The sequence below is a fragment of the Macaca thibetana genome, chromosome 4 (genome assembly GCF_024542745.1).
Source record: "Macaca thibetana thibetana isolate TM-01 chromosome 4, ASM2454274v1, whole genome shotgun sequence".
NCBI lineage: Eukaryota > Metazoa > Chordata > Mammalia > Primates > Cercopithecidae > Macaca > Macaca thibetana.
In genome coordinates, this window is record NC_065581.1 from 75,187,211 (window position 1) to 75,203,197 (window position 15,987).

Sequence of the window (15,987 nt, forward strand, 5' to 3'; positions counted from 1 at the left end):
GCCTCAGGAAGCTATAAGTCATGGCAGAAGGGAAAAGGGGAGTAGGTGTGCCCCATGGTGAGGCGGTGATCAAGAGAGGATGACTGTTATGCTCTTTTAAACAACCAGCCCTCCTGTAAACTCAGATAGTGAGAACTCACTCATTACCTCAGGGAAGGGAAAGCAAGCTATTCATGAAGGATCCACTTCCCACTACGCCCTACCTCCAACATTGCAAATAAAATTTCAACATGAGATTTGGAGAAGACAAATATCTAAACTGTATCACAGCTTGAATAAGAAATAGCACAAGACTGGAAGATCTGAGTTTTAGTTTTTATTTGCCCATAGCTTGCATAATCATGGACAAGAACTTGACTGCCATAGCTTTTGGCTTATCCATGTGTAAAATGTAATGGATCTATGTTGGCATTAATAACTTCATGTTTTGGGGACTAAATTGTGTTTTTCTTCTCCATGTACACTCAATTCATTTCCTTTTGCTTCCCTGAATGTGTACATTATCTTATTGTTCTGAGAAAAACCTGCTAATTAGAAAGGATATTTTTTAACATTGTTATTTTTTAGAGAAGGTTACATTATATAAACAAGTTTGGTGATACATATTTACTTTATAGGCTTCACATCACACTTACAACAAGTAGGGTTACATAAAGTAGTATATATTATAATATCTTGTGCAGATGGCTCCCTAGTGACTACACTGATCTTATCTAGTGTAGGTTCATGTAACTCTACAGTACTTATAGCAGAATAAGTCAGTGTTTCCATGTGGCTACAGAATGTTTCTCAGGCTCATTTATAATATTTACTAGCAATAAAATGAAGGCATTATTAATACAGATAGGCCTTTAAATGGACTTGGAGAGTAATTGCTAAGAGTGGGGAATGAGGCGGGAAAAGTTAGCTGCCCACCAAAAATGTATGACCTCCTTCAGTAGTTGGGAGTTTATTTTTAAGAAGTGACTACACAGTAATGGACCGCACTTGCCTATCATTCTTGTATCTCAGTGGGGTCTCATGACTAATTCTTATCTGTAAAACATGGGACAAATTTACATGGGTCACTTTTCTGCCAAGGTGGTTTGAAGTGGGAATACTTTTATATTTTTTTTTTCTCTCTTTACCTACTGAATATCCATGCAGGGCAACTTGCTGTCTCTCTCTACTAGCTGAAGCACCCAGGTAAATATGTGTTGGCAATGGCACAACCTTCATCATCCTGGTTCCCTAAATGACTGTATGAAGTAGAACCCTATACTTCATCAGCCAAGAGCATCTACATAGGACTATACATCAATGAAAAAATAAACATTCACTGTCTTGGGGTACCGAGTTTCAGTTTTTATTTGCCCATAGCTTGCATAGTCATGGACAAGAACTCGACTACCCTAGCTTATTTGGGAGCTGGTTTGTTAAAACAGCAAGCATTACCCTACCTAACATAGAAGAGCTACATCTGACTCAAGGAGCTAGAGAAGGAAGAGACTATTTCACAAATCAGAGAATAATCTAGGTGTGTAAAAAGTATGGGAAACTTGAGCTTTGGCCTTAATTAAAACAGTTAAATCAAGCTGGGTACAGTGGATCATGCCTGTAATTCCAACCATTTGGACGGCTGATGTGGGAGGATTGCTTAAACCCAGGAGTTCAAACCCAGCCTGGGCAACAGAGGGAGACCCTGTTTCTAGGAAAAACTAAAAATGTAGCCTGATATTTTGGTGCACACCTGTGGTCCCAGCTACTGGGCAGGTTGAATCACTTAGGTGTAGGGGTTTGAGGCTGCAGTGAGCCATGATTGTGCCAGTGCTCTCCAGACTGGGTGGCAGAGCAAGACCCTGTCTTAAAAAGTAAATAAATAAATAATAAAACAGTTATATATCAACTCATACAAGCAAACCCAAAATGAACCAGTTGTCTTGGGTATACATTTTTTAAAATGAGATTTACTAAGGTATTTCCCTAAATATTTATTTCCTAAAGCTAAATATATCTATGTATATTAAGCATTAACTTTAAATATTTGTATTACCCTTAAAAATCATAATGATAATTTGCTGCTAGCAAAATAATGTTTTTTTTTTTTTTTCTTTTCACTGAAGAGAGAGAGAAAGAGATGGAATCTTGCCATATTGCCCAGACTGGTCTCAAACTCCTGGGCTCAAGTGATTGGCCCCGTCAGCTTCCTGAAGTGCTGGGATTACAGGTATGAGCCACCATGCTTGACCAGTAAAATAATGTTAACATGATCATATAATACATTTGTTCTTATAGATATAAACCTAAAAAGTGTACTAGCTGTTAGTACTATCATGTTCTAACATATCTAGAATTATGCCAAGAATAGTTTAAGATAAATAACTATTTCACTTTTCACTAAGAGGGAGTTGGCATTTATTACCTGGTTTCAGGGGAACTACTATCTTTCAACACAATAGCTCTTATAAAGAATGATTTTCCTATCATCAAATTATATTTATGCTATTAACATGTTTTATGGGAGAAATATTCATCCCCCAGCACAGAAAGAATGTGGGATAGATTGACTCTTCAAAGGAAGGTGGGTCTCATTAGCAGGTTAGTTAATCCCAAATGTTCAAAAAGCATGTGGTACAGAATAAGACAGCAAATACACAGTCACACAAGGTTTATGCTTGTGTGACAGTTTGACCACATTTTCTTTTGTTGATCTGTTTGTTTTGCCCCTCCACCATTTTCCCATGACTATTTGACGGAATAAAAAAAAAAGATAAGTGTGTCAGGATGTACATTTTGTTACTTTTTAAACATTGAGAAAGATCAGAAAAGAGACAGTATCTTTTTATCAGAATGCAGAAAAAGAGTCTATGAAGGCTCTGAGATTTTTGTCTTCTTTGTAAGCTAACAAGACAGTCTGCCACAGTTTCATAAATGCCTGCAGAAAACACAAGATGCTTGGGTCTTAATATGCTTATATCCTATTTTATATTTATTATGTATTTATGTTTTATATTAAATATATATTTAAGGTAAATATTTGGTTGGTAAATAGCTAATTCATTCAACACGAAAGTGAGTACTCATTAATTCCTATTAAAAATAGTCTCACTGTGCCTTAGTTCCCTCACTTCTCAAACTAAGACAATTTAAGAGTATTCACTAATTGAATTATTATGAAGTTTAAATGAGACAGTGTATGTAAGCACCACAAATTGTAGTTGGTTTACATGTCAGTCCAAAACATGTTAGTACATTATTCTATTACACTAATGTTTATATTTTATTATGTTTTCAATATCATCTGTTGGTAACTACTTATTTTACTAGACAATTAATAATAGTTCATTTATAATTACTATCACACATGTCTACTTAGATACATATAAATTGCCTTGTTACATATAAAACATTTTTTGCATTATAAATATATTATACCTACAATTAAATTCACCTTCTAAAGAACTTAACTAGAATGCTCTTCTTCAGAATCTATAAAGGTCTGGTTTTTTTATTACTATTAATTAAAGTACACTAAAGTTGAAGTGTGGAATCAAGTTAAAACAAAGGAAAGATACTAGCAGTGGGATAATAATTCCCTCCTATTTTGTTGATAGAATACTTTTAATAAACTGAGATCCACCAAGGTATGGAAAAAGAAACAGATGCACAATATAGAAAAGAAATAAAAAGAAAGGACTTTTATTAAAAGCAATATGATTTTTTCCTTCAAAGAGTATGCATGTAGAGCCTGTTCAAAGGGAGTAAAATCCATTTCCCTGCAAGAGAACACATCAGAAGATGGATCCTTTTTTATATATACTTGCATTTACTAAGAATTTCCTTTCTAATAGCAGGACTAAGTCCTGCTGCCAAATATATGCTGCTATAAATGGCATTTTGCCAGTTTCTCGGTGGCTTTGATCATCTTTCATTTCTCAAGGAATGAAAATTTAGTGGGAAAGGGAAGCTCAGTTAATAGTGAAATGGCACTATTAGTACTATGTGTATAGGGTTGGGGTTGTGGGTGGGAGTAATTTAGAGATGGAGACAGCAGGACGGTAAAGCCTATAAAATTTATTCTTTCTTTAAAAATTGACATGGGTTTTCCTGGGCAAAACAGCCGAGTAGGAACAGCTCCTATCTGCAGCTCCCAGCAAGACCAATGCAGAAGGGAGGGTGATTTCTTCATTTCCAACTGAGGTACCTGCTTCATCTCATTGGGACTGGTTAGACAGTGAGTGCAGCCCACAGAGGGCAAGCAGAAGCAGGGTGGGGCTTTGCCTTACCTGAGAATCACAAGGGGTCAGGGAACTTCCTCCCCTAGCCAAGTGAAGCCATGAGGGACCATGCCCTGACGGATGGTGCAATCCGGCCCAGATGCTACAGTTTTCCCACAGCCTTCACAACCCGCAGACCAGGAGATTCCCTCGGGTGCCTACACCACAAGGGCCCCGGGTTTCAAGCACAAAACTAGGCAGCCATTTGGGCAGACACCAAGCTAGCTGCAGGAGTGTTTGTTCGAACCCCAGTGGCACCTGGAACACCAGCAAGACACAACTGTTCACTGCCCTGGAAAGGGGGATGAAGCCAGGGAGCCAAGTGGTCTTGCTCAGTGGATCCCACCCCCATGGAGCCCAACAAGCTAAGGTCCACTGGCTCGAAATTCTTGCTGCCATCACAGCAGTCTGAAGTTGACCTGGGATGCTCGAGCTTGGTGAGGGGAGAGACGTCTGCCATCACTGAGACTTGAATAGGCATTTTTCCCCTCACAGTGTAAACAAAGCTGCCAGGAAGTTCAGACTGGGTGGAGCCCACTGCAGCACCACAAAGCCGCTCTAGCCAGACTGTGTCTCTAGATTCCTCCTCTCTGGGCAGGGCATCTTTGAAAGAAAGACAGCAGCCCCAGTCAGGGGCTTAAACTGCCATCTCCCTGGGACAGAGCACCTGGGGGAAGGGACAGCTGTGGGTACAACTTCAGCAGACTTAAACGTTCCTGCCTGCCAGCTCTGAAGAGAGCAGCAGATCTCCCAGCACAGCACTTGAGCTCTACTAAGGGACAGACTGCCTCCTCAAGTGGGTCCCTGACCCCCATACCTCCTGACTGGGAGACACCTCCCAGCAGGGGTTGACAGACACCTCATACAGGAGAGCTCCAGCTGGCATCTGGCAGGTGCCCCTCTAGGACAAAGTTTCCAGAGGAAGGAGCTGGCAGCAATCTTTGCTATTCTGCAGCCTCTGCTGGTAATACCAAGGCAAACAGTGTCTGGAGTGGACCCCAGCAAACTCCAGCAGACCTGAAGAAGAGGGACCTGACTGTTAGAAGGAAAACTAAAAAACAAAAAGCAATAGCATCAACATCAACAAAAAGGATGTCCACAGAGAAACCCCATCTGAAGGTGACCAACATCAAAGACCAAAAGTAGATAAATCCATGAAGACGAAGAAAAACTAGCACAAAAATGCTGAAAATTCCAAAAAACAGAATGCCTCTTCTCCTCTCAAGGATCACAACTCCTCACCAGCAAGGGAACAAAACTAGACAGAGAATGAGTTTGGTGAATTGACAGAAGTAGGCTTCAGAAGGTGGGTAATAAACTTCTCTGAGCTAAAGGAGCACATTCTAATCCAATGCAAGGAAGCTAAGAACCTTGAAAAAAGGTTAGAGGAATTGCGAACTAGAATAACCAGTTTAGAGAAGAACATAAATGACCTGATGGAGCTGAAAAACACAGCACGAAAACTTCGTGAGGCATATGCAAGTATCAATAGCCAAACTGATGAAGTGGAAAAAAGGATATCAGAAATTGAAGATCAACTTAATGAAATAAAGTGTGAAGACAAGATTAGAGAAAAAAGAATGAAAACGAACAAACAAAGCCTCCAAGAAATATCAAACTATGTGAAAAGATCAAACCTGCATTTGATTGGTGTACCTGAAACTCACGGCGAGAATGGAATGAAGTCAGAAAACACACTTCAGGATATTATCCAGGAGAACTTCCCCAAACTAGCAAGACAGGCCAACATTTAAATTCAGGAAATACAGAGAACACCGTAAAGGTACTCTTCGAGAAGAGCAACCCTAAGACACATAATTGTCAGATTCACCAAGGTTAAAATGAAGGAAAAAACGCTAAGGGTAGCCAGAGAGAAAGGTGGGGTTACCCACAAAGGGAAGCCTGTCAGACTATCAGCAGATCTCTGGCAGAAACCCTGCAAGCCAAAAGAGAGTGGGGACGCATATTCAACATTCTTAAAGAAAAAAATTTTCAACCCAGAATTTCATATCCAGACAAACTAAGCTTCATAACTGAAGGAAAAATATGATCCTTTACAGACAAGCAAATGCTGAAGGATTTGGTCAACACCAAGCCTGCTTTAAAAGAGCTCCTAAAGGAAGCACTAAATATGGAAAGGAAAAACTGGTAACAGCCACTGCAAAAACAAAACAAAACAAAATGTAAAGACCATTGAAACAGTGTGAAAGGGTTCTCTTTCCACCACAAGTTCAGAAACACATATTGTATCTTGTCTTTGTGATGGTAGCCATTCTAACAGGTTTAAGATGAGATTTTTATATGAATTTTTCTGATGATTAGTGATTAGTGCATTTTCATATACCTATTGCCCAGTTTTATGCCTTCTTTGTGAAATGTCTGTTCATGTCATTTGCCCATTTTTAATCAGGTTATTGTTATTATTAATTATTATTCATTGCTATTAAGCTGTATGAGGTTTCTATATATTTTTATATATTTTGGATATTAACCCCTTATCAGATACATAGCTCACAAATATTTTCTTCCAATTCATAGGCTGCTTTTTAATTTTGTTAACTTTTTTCATTGCTGTGCAGAAGCTCCTTAGTTTGACGTAGTCTCAATTGTTTATTTTGCTTTTGTTGCCAAGATTTAGTTGTGATATTCAAAAACTAATTCCTAAATACAATTTCCAGGAGCTTTTCCCATATTTTCTTCCTGGAGTTTTGTGGTATTAGATTTTATATTTAGATTTTTAATCCATTTTGTGTTGAATTTGTGTGTGGTGTAAATAAGTGCATGTATTTATTTGTTTGCATGCGGATATCTAGCTTTCTTAACACCATCTATTGAAGAAACTATTCTTTCCTCATTGTGTCTTCTTGGTATGCTTGTCAAAATTTAGTTGATTGTATATATTTGGGGCTCAGTCACTTCGTGGCCCAGAGGACTTAAAGAAAATGGTTATAGTCTATAGGCCTCATATCATCAAATAAAAAGGAGATGATTTATATGACCCAGCAAGGTTTGGGTAATTTTTTTCAAATCCATCCCATTTGGCAAAAAATATGTTCAAAAAATAAAAATAATTCCTTTGAGTTTAAATTTTGTTTTTGCAAAAGTATAAAATCCAGACATAAGAAAACGGCATTTACTATATGTCATTTACTAATATCTGAAAGAAATTATTCTGTATCAAGAGATTAATGATTTCTAGTCTTTCTCATACAACTTTAATTGTGTGAAAAAAATCAATTAACAGGATTAAAAAATGTTTAAGAGAAATTTGGAATCATATATCTTTCTGTTAGTAAAGTTGAAAATAATGATTACTCATATAGCCGATAATAAAAAGTTATGCTTTCTTTTTAACAGCAATAAAACTATCAGAAAGTATCAAAGAGAATGCAATTTTAAAAAAGCAAATGTAATGCCTTCCCACTTCATAATATTTAATTTTGTTTCATATCTATTAAGGGATTACCTCAGCTAACCTCAAACAACCTAGATCTATTACACATATTAGGGTGGGTATAAACTATGATAATACTGCATCACAAAATCTCAGTGGCTTAAAAAATAGTTCTTAAGCTTTTCTACTTATAAAGCTTACTGTAGATGTGGGGCTTTCCAGGGTGATGAACTCAATGTGATGGCTCAGCATTTCAAATTTTAGAGTTTCCAATAACAACATGTGACCTTCACTGTCATTCTCATGGGTAAGAGCTGAATGGAGAATCCTGAGGGGATTTTCTCTCTCTCCAGTGGGAAGTAATACTGACTGCCTCAGCTCACATTTTATTGGCCAGAACGTCATATATCACATGTTCCCTTCTCACTGCAAAAAAATTGGAAAGTATGGGGGTTCAGGGGACAGTTTAAATGTTTGGTAAGCATCACTGTCTTTGATCAGTCATATTATTAAACTTTTTTTAAAACTAGCTCCAATTAAGAGTTTAAGGTTTTTAATATTCTCTTTCCCAAAGATTATTTGCCAGATTTCACATGCAAAAATTTCTGTAAGGTAGGATAAGATTTTGATTATATGGATTTTTAAAGTTTGGTGGAGAAATAGAAACAAAAGAGCTTAATCAGATTTACTGATTTAGACTCACAAATGTTGTGTTCTAGTCCTTGCTGCCCTCCTCCTTATTAGCTAATTCTTCCTCCTGGGTGAGAGAAAACACAAGCATTTCCTTCTAGACCCCCGGAGAAGTAGCAATAAATACCTCTCTCTCTCTCTATCTCTCTCTCGCCCCCTCCCTCTCTCATCTTTATCTCCTTTCTCCCTCTCTTCCTTTATTCCTCTGTACTCCCTGTTTTTCTTCCTTTCTCTCCCTCTCCCCTACTCACCACTCTCCCTGCTATGTTCTCAACTAAAGACTCCATCCTCTCTTAAAAATAACCCATGAAGTGATTTTCTTCTTTCCATTACTCTTGACTTAAAATTTGCTGCTGCCTCTTATTTGGGAAATATAAAAAAGAGCCCTCAAATTGAAGCGAACATTTTTTACTTTATATTATTACAAATTCCAGTTGTTTTGTATTTCTCTGTGTTTTATATTCACAGGTCACTGATCTCACAAGGAACACAATTAGTTGAAACCAAATGAGAAAAATGTAACAACATGTTATAATGATGATAATAATAAGATAGCTATGGCCCAGTATGAAAGCATTAAACTATTATGTAAAAGTACCTCTGGCATTTTCTGTTTGCTTTCATTTCTAGGGCACAAAATTATCCTTTTAATATCCTGGCATACAAATCTGATTTTGATGTATAATCTATAATTCTGAGAGACTTAACAGTGAAGTAGCAATTTTCTCTAAAACAAAATCTGTTTAATGCTAATAAAATTGTTTTTACTTTTGCTGTGACTAGCAATCAACTCAAGATATAAATGTCTTTTTTTCATTAACTATTTTAGGTTTATAAATTTTTATACATTAATTATGGTATTGAAGGGGTATATTATAACCTTTCTCACTGATATATTTTCAAGTATTATATGAAAAGTTCTTTTCTACCATCCTAGATCAATCTCTATAGTAGATTGAATAGGACCCCAAAAAATAAATTCACCAGAAGTATGTGAATGTGACCTTATTTAGGAAAAGATCTTTGAAGATGTAATTAAATTAAAGTTCTCTAGATGAGATCATCCTGGATTACAGTAGGCCCTATATCCGATGGCAAGTGTCTTTATAAGAAGAAGAGTGGGTGTGGAGAGCAGCACAGGGGAAAATGGCATGAGAATAGCCTTTCTGTAGGGATTTGGGTTTTGCTGCCACAAGATTGAAGCCTCCAGAAGCTACAGGAAGCAAGGTAAAGTTCTCCTCCGGAGTCTTTGGAGGGATTGGAGCCCTGCCAACACATTGATTTCTGACTTCTGGCTTCCAGTACTAAGTTAGAGAATACATTTTTGTTGTTTTAATCAATGAAGTTTATGGTAATTTGTTATGACAATTCTAGGAAAGTAATAGAGCATCTTAATAGTTGTGCACTCCAGGACAAATCTTTGAAGCTGGTTGCGTAAGAAAAGCTGTCCTGTGCTAGATTCACATATTTTGAGAGCCTTGCTCAGAGTGTACAAATTAAGTATCACAAGCTCCTAGCTTACCTGCTAGGTGATTTTTAAATTTCTTTCTGTCACTTATTTTTTAAATTAAAAGTGATAATATTTTTTAAAATCTCAAACAAGAATCCTTTCATCCTCCTCACTGACAAAATGAGTTATCTTTGGGAAAATGATTTTTTAAAAAAGGTTATTTCTCAACAATGGTTCCAAAATGAATGTGATTTATAAATGAGAAGATTCAAAAATCCAGCATTGGGCATGGATGTGTGCAAAAAAAAAAAAAAAAAAAAGAGTATTGCCAGTAATTACCAGTAATTAGTCTTTCCTCATGACTTGAGACCCACATGATGGCATGTGATGGGAAATTAAACAAGAAAGTTCGTCACATTTTGGAAATATCATTACATTTTTGAAACAATTAAAAAATATAAGAGATACACCATGAACTTCAAGTTCCTTTCCCACTTTTTGGAAAAAAAAAAAAAAAAGGCAACAACACAAATAGAACCCATACTTAAACGGTTAAGAAAATTGAGAGTCCATGTTTCCAAACTCAGATCAGCTAAGTAGAATGGATGATCAGTGCAGCCTGTGTTCCATGTACCATGATTGTTTGGAGGAGCAGCTCCACTGCAATTTCCTGAAACCCCTGTGGTGGCCCCAGGGCTCAAATATAGAGAGCAGCCACCTCCCCAATTTCAGAATGAGGCCCACCAGTAACATTTGCAAGGGCCAAAGTAATCAAAATGAGAGGACGCAGGCCTTATATTTACCTATTTTGAATATATATTTATATTAGCAAACTTAATTTCAATTCTCTTCCCATTAGTTTCTCTTCAGTACAAGACTTTGAACTGGAAGGAGCTCCAGTTGGTTAGTGTGGAAGATTCATTGAGTCCAGATTTGCCAACATCAGTAGATCTTCCTGCAATCCTTTTCCGCTCTTCTGAGAACTGGAGCCTGCAAAAGCCCGTCCCAGTTTCCACTTCTGTCCTTAGATTGCTAATCTAACTTTCTGGTAGTGGGTCTAACTGACTTTCTTTGTATCTTGCTTTTTCTCTGCATTCTAATAGTCAATGATATTACATGGATCCAGTTTGTCCTCCCTCCATCATATTTTGGGGTTCATGAGAATTTCTTATTATCTTGTTTTAGAGTAGATGTTTTCTGTGGGCTTTTTGTTTGCTTGCTTATTTGTTTACCTGTATAGTTGCTCTATCAATTTTGGAAGGGGAGAAGTCAGAAAGATTAAAAGACTCCACTCAGAATGCTTGTTTATCTGAGTCTCCTTGTTCAACTCATCTGTAAAATATGGGTAATAATAGTATCTATTTTATAGGACTAAGAAAGGAATAAAATAACATGAGACATATACATTTTTAAACACTGGCCTAAAATTAGAGATTGAAATACTTAGCTCTTATTTGTAGCCATTAGATTCAAGCTCTCTCAGAACTTTCTAGATTCTCGTTTATCATGAAGTTTCAAAGAAGCCTTTCTTATGTGTTTTCAGAACACATAGCATGTAAGAAGCAGCAAACTAACAGGTGGTAGGAGGTGCCATTACTTACAACTGCAATTATATCAAAAAGGTTCTTGACAGCCTGCTATTTGAGGGAAGATACAACTAAAAAGCAGTAAAGAACTATATTACTCCGCAGTACAATAATGAACCCGTATTTTTCACACAGAGAGTATAGCATTGTTAGCTAATAGCTTTAAAAACATTCAAAGTATTTTAAAATAAAACATCAGAAGTTAACTCCATTAAAAGTTTCAAAAGAAAAAATAACTTACCTATAAAACATTTTGTTATAAACATAGTTACCTTTTCATCCTTTCTTAAATAAATGACCATATTTATTTAATATAATATATAATGGTTAGTATATATAAACCACTTATTTAAATACATATATTCTTTTAAAAGCAACAAAAGAAAAACCCATTAAAAGTTAATTATTCAAAGTTATAGTGAAAGATGAATCGTGTATCATTAGTTATGTAAGACATCTATCCATAATAGTGCAGAAAATTCATTGTAATGTATGATGTTTATTATTCATCTATTCTCTGTCAGCATTATTTTTGGGGAGTGTAAAGTCTGTATCAGGTTTCAGCTATGCGCAAAATTGAAGGGTTTGGTGGTAGGACAAAATTATCCCTAAATGAAGAAACTGATACCAAGAGATTCGGTAAAGTCAAATTTGAAAATCTATTTTCATTCCACTTTAAAACATATTGGCACTTTAAGGATCTCTCAGTGGAATATTGGGCTATTTGTCTTTGGCTTTTTTTTTTTTTTTTAATTTCCCCAGAGAATAAATGACAGAAGTGTAGAGGCTGGAAGCTGATTCCTGGTTATGATTGGAGAAAGAACCTTGGAGGCTTGTATGACACATTAAAACTATCAGTAAAATCTACCTAATACCCAGTTGTCTGTATAGATAGGTAATTTTCAACAATTGAAGTAGCATGTGACCCGATGTCCCCATCTGTACATAGTGACGGGCTCACTTCATAGCAAGGTCTTAAGACTCTCACCACAACATGGGTGTTTAGTGAATTCTTATGATTTTACATTGCCTCGGCACCTATTTTGAATACAAGTTTAAGTTTCTCATACTAGAAGCAAGGTTCTTAACACAGCTTTCAGTTCTACACCATACCCGAATGGCTCAAGCTGATGCCAGAGAGAAGAACTGAGAAACATCTCTCCTGCCCAACAGACTATGCTCCCTGCTTTCCAGCTATTTTCTTTAAATGGACCATTCAGACATTTGCCCATGGACTTGAGGTGACCCACGTCTTATTCCCATATACATACTGCTGGTGGCTACTCACTGCCTCTCTCTCTCTTCCTGACCCTACACTTCTGCCTCGTGTGACCCATAATTTCCTCTCCATTAATTATGTCCTCCATGCCCAAAATATGTAAGTAAAAATCTTTGGGCCGGGCACGGTAGCTCACACCTGTAATCCCAGCACTTTGGGAGGCCGCAGCGGGTGGATCACAAGGTCAAAAGATCAAGACCATCCTGGCCAATGTGGTGAAACCCTGTTTCTACTAAAAAAAAAATGCAAAAATTAGCTGGGCATGGTGATGCACACTTGTAGTCCCAGCTACTCGGGAGGCTGAGGCAGGAGAATTGCTTGAATCCAGGAGGCGGAGGTTGCAGTGAGCCGAGATCACACCAGTGCACTCTAGCCTGGGCAACAGAGCAAGGCTCCGTTAAAAAAAAAAAAAAAAAAAAAAAAAAAAAAAATTGGCCTTGTTTCATCCTGTGGTAGTGTCTTGTATTGAATGTTCAACTTCCATCTGCACTCTAGCCTGGGCAACAGAGCAAGGCTCCGTTAAAAAAAAAAAAAAAAAAAAATTGGCCTTGTTTCATCCTGTGGTAGTGTATTGTATTGAATGTTCAACTTCCATCTGAAAAACAATGGGCTGTCCCAGCCCAGGTTTTCCCCAGTGTGCTGGAGAGGACACAACATTTGGCTTTCATCACCAGAGAAATGGTCAGGTAGGCATAATGTAGTCATGGGTCATACAAGAGCCACAAGGTCATCTTCCACTGTAAATAAGGTCCCTGTGTGAGGGACCAGGGTTGCAAAACAAGGTAGTAGACCATCCTCCAGCTAAAAGAAGTATCTCATGAAAAGCACACTGTACACACTCATGTCTGACTCCCTTTCATTTTTCTTTAGCACAGGGCTGATAGCCTTCCTGGTACTGGATCCCCAACGTAGCTGGGGCTCTCAAAATAGAGTGGTACTGTTGAGAAAAGCAGAAAGGCAAAGGGAGCCACAGGGCTGTCAGAGGAAAGAATTGGCCACTTGATACTAGAAAGAAGCATCTTGCTGGAAAATAAGAATTAGACAAGGAAAGACAAGGATAGGCAGTTTAAATTCCATGGTCTCTGAAAACTCAGTAGCATTTAATACTGTTAAAAATATTCCTTATTCTCGAAGTACTCCTCTCTCTTTTCAGACATTGCACAACCTCAATTGTTGTCCTAGCCTCTTGGACTACTCCTTCTCTACATTATTTATATTTTCTTTTCAGCCCCTGATTCTCTTATTTTCTTTCTGGCCTTGCTTTTTCTCTTACAAACTCATCATTCATTATAGTGTTTTCATAAAATGCTTTTAAAAGCTAAAACAGTGTATTTAATGCCTTTTTGCTTTTTAATATATTAGCATTCCCATTTTGACTGAGCTATTTCACAGGAACAACATATTATCATGTCATTTTAATAAATAAATAAATGACAACATTGATAAACTTGAATACATTCAACAAAGAACTACTATTTATCAAGTGATGCCACAAAACAGAATGAAAAGATAAACCACAAATTGGAACTATTATCCATGAAATATTAAAATTCCTACAAATCAGTAAGATGAAAATAGGTGATTCATTAGAAAAACAGGAAAATATCTGAACAGGCCCTTCAAAAGGATGATATTCTAATGGCCAGTAAACACAAGAAAAGTTATTACACCTCATTAATTATCACATGTATTAAAATTAAAATGATTTCAAAATATCATTACTCATCTGCCAGATTAGTAAACATTAAAATATTTAATATACCAAGTGTTGGTAGGATGTGGTGCTATGAGAATTCACATAGCTTGCATATGGGAGTGTTGGGTTTAGCTACTTTGAAAAGCAGTTTGACTTATCTGATTAAGTTAAATAGTTTAATTTCTAATGCCTATTAATTCCACTTCCAGGTATAAAGAGAAAATACTACAAATCTGCATAAGAAGTCATGTCCAAGAGTGTTTATAGCCACATCATGTGTAGTAGACACATGGAAACAACCCTACATCAATCTAAACTGAAATGGGTATGTAAAACCCAATAGATTCATATCATGGAGTTTGCACAGAAATGTAAAGGAAAAAAAAGTCAGCATACAGTAACATTCATGGTTACAACATAAAGTTGAACAAATCTCAAAAATGCATAGAGTATAGTTTCATTTGTATAAAATTCATAAACAAAACTAAACTATATTCCCTTCAGCTATGTCCAAAGATGGTAAAGCTCTAAGGAGAAGGAAAGAAATGATTCTCACAGAAGTCAAGATTGTGGTTCTCTCTAGTGGGGAGTAAGGTCATTGTGTTCAAGAGGGGTGCACAGAGGGTGGGATCTGAGGGTGAGGGAGTTTCTATTGTGTTAGCCATATTGTTTGTTGATCTAAGTGGTATTGCATGAGTAAATATTTGCCTTATAGTTATTTTTTAAATTTCTCACAATTAAAAATAACAAGTAATAGGGGTTGAAAGAGAAATATGATAATTGGCCTCCAAAGGTGACCCTCCAAAGAGTCATCACTTGGGTAATTTAGGGAGTCCCCTACGCAAAGGTAGTCTGTACTGTCTTTGACCCACCCAATATAGTGAAAGTGATGCTGCTTGACTTCTCATCGATGTGACTTTTAATTTGTTCTCTTCTAATGCTGTCTCTGGGAAAAGCCAACTACGATGGCAGTAGTCTGACTACTCTGAGGCCTCCATGCTCTGAGGACAAACTAGTCAAGTGGAGTAGCTACTGGAGCAGCTGCAATTATTCCAGTCATCCCAAACAAAGATCTAGATATGTGAGTAAAGAAGTCTTCATGTAACTCTAGCCCTGTAATGATATGACCACAGCTACATGAGAGACTCTGAGCACTAATCATCCAGCTACCCCCCAAAGTACCGTGAGATAATATTAATGAATTCATGTTTTAGGCCACTAAGTGTTGGGGTGGTTTTCTATTCAGAGGTAGATAACTGGAACAGAGGAGGAGTGGAACAAGTAGACAAAATAAAATAAGAAACCAAGAGAAAGAAAAAAACAGAATCTAATATAATTATTTAAATAAATAAAAATGTAGCATTGCTAAGAATAGGGCTCATTTATTTATTTCAACAAACATCCTCTATTCTGAGAGCCACACTCATATTTACAACTATCTGCTAGAGATTTCTCCACCTGAGTATCCTCTCGAGTTTTTTAAACCAATAAATTTAAAATGAAGATACACCTTCCCCTGAAATTGGACCCTTCTCCTAAATTAATAATTTTGTTAGTTTCAGGCTAAGCTTGACTCATTTTAAATTCACACTCTCACTTAGTTACAGTCCTTTAATAAGATGTAAAATCTTATTCA

The 15,987-nt window shown here is 36.9% G+C and overlaps 1 protein-coding gene across 3 annotated transcripts in view; it reads left to right on the top strand.

Annotated features, from left to right (window-relative positions):
* Window positions 1–15,668, top strand: part of MEI4 (meiotic double-stranded break formation protein 4) — a 319,253-nt gene extending 303,585 nt beyond the window's left edge. Inside the window, exons 5-7 of one of the 3 annotated variants that reach the window (XR_007725107.1) lie at window positions 2,103–2,206; window positions 14,561–14,676; window positions 14,856–15,668. Coding sequence is in view for 1 of the 3 variants with exons in the window: in XM_050788273.1 (XP_050644230.1) it covers window positions 2,103–2,206; window positions 14,561–14,618 (162 nt within the window). In the remaining 2 variants the exon portion in view is untranslated. The other 2 variants (XR_007725108.1, XM_050788273.1) reach the window with 2 other exon arrangements.
* The last annotated feature ends 319 nt before the right edge of the window (window positions 15,669–15,987 follow it).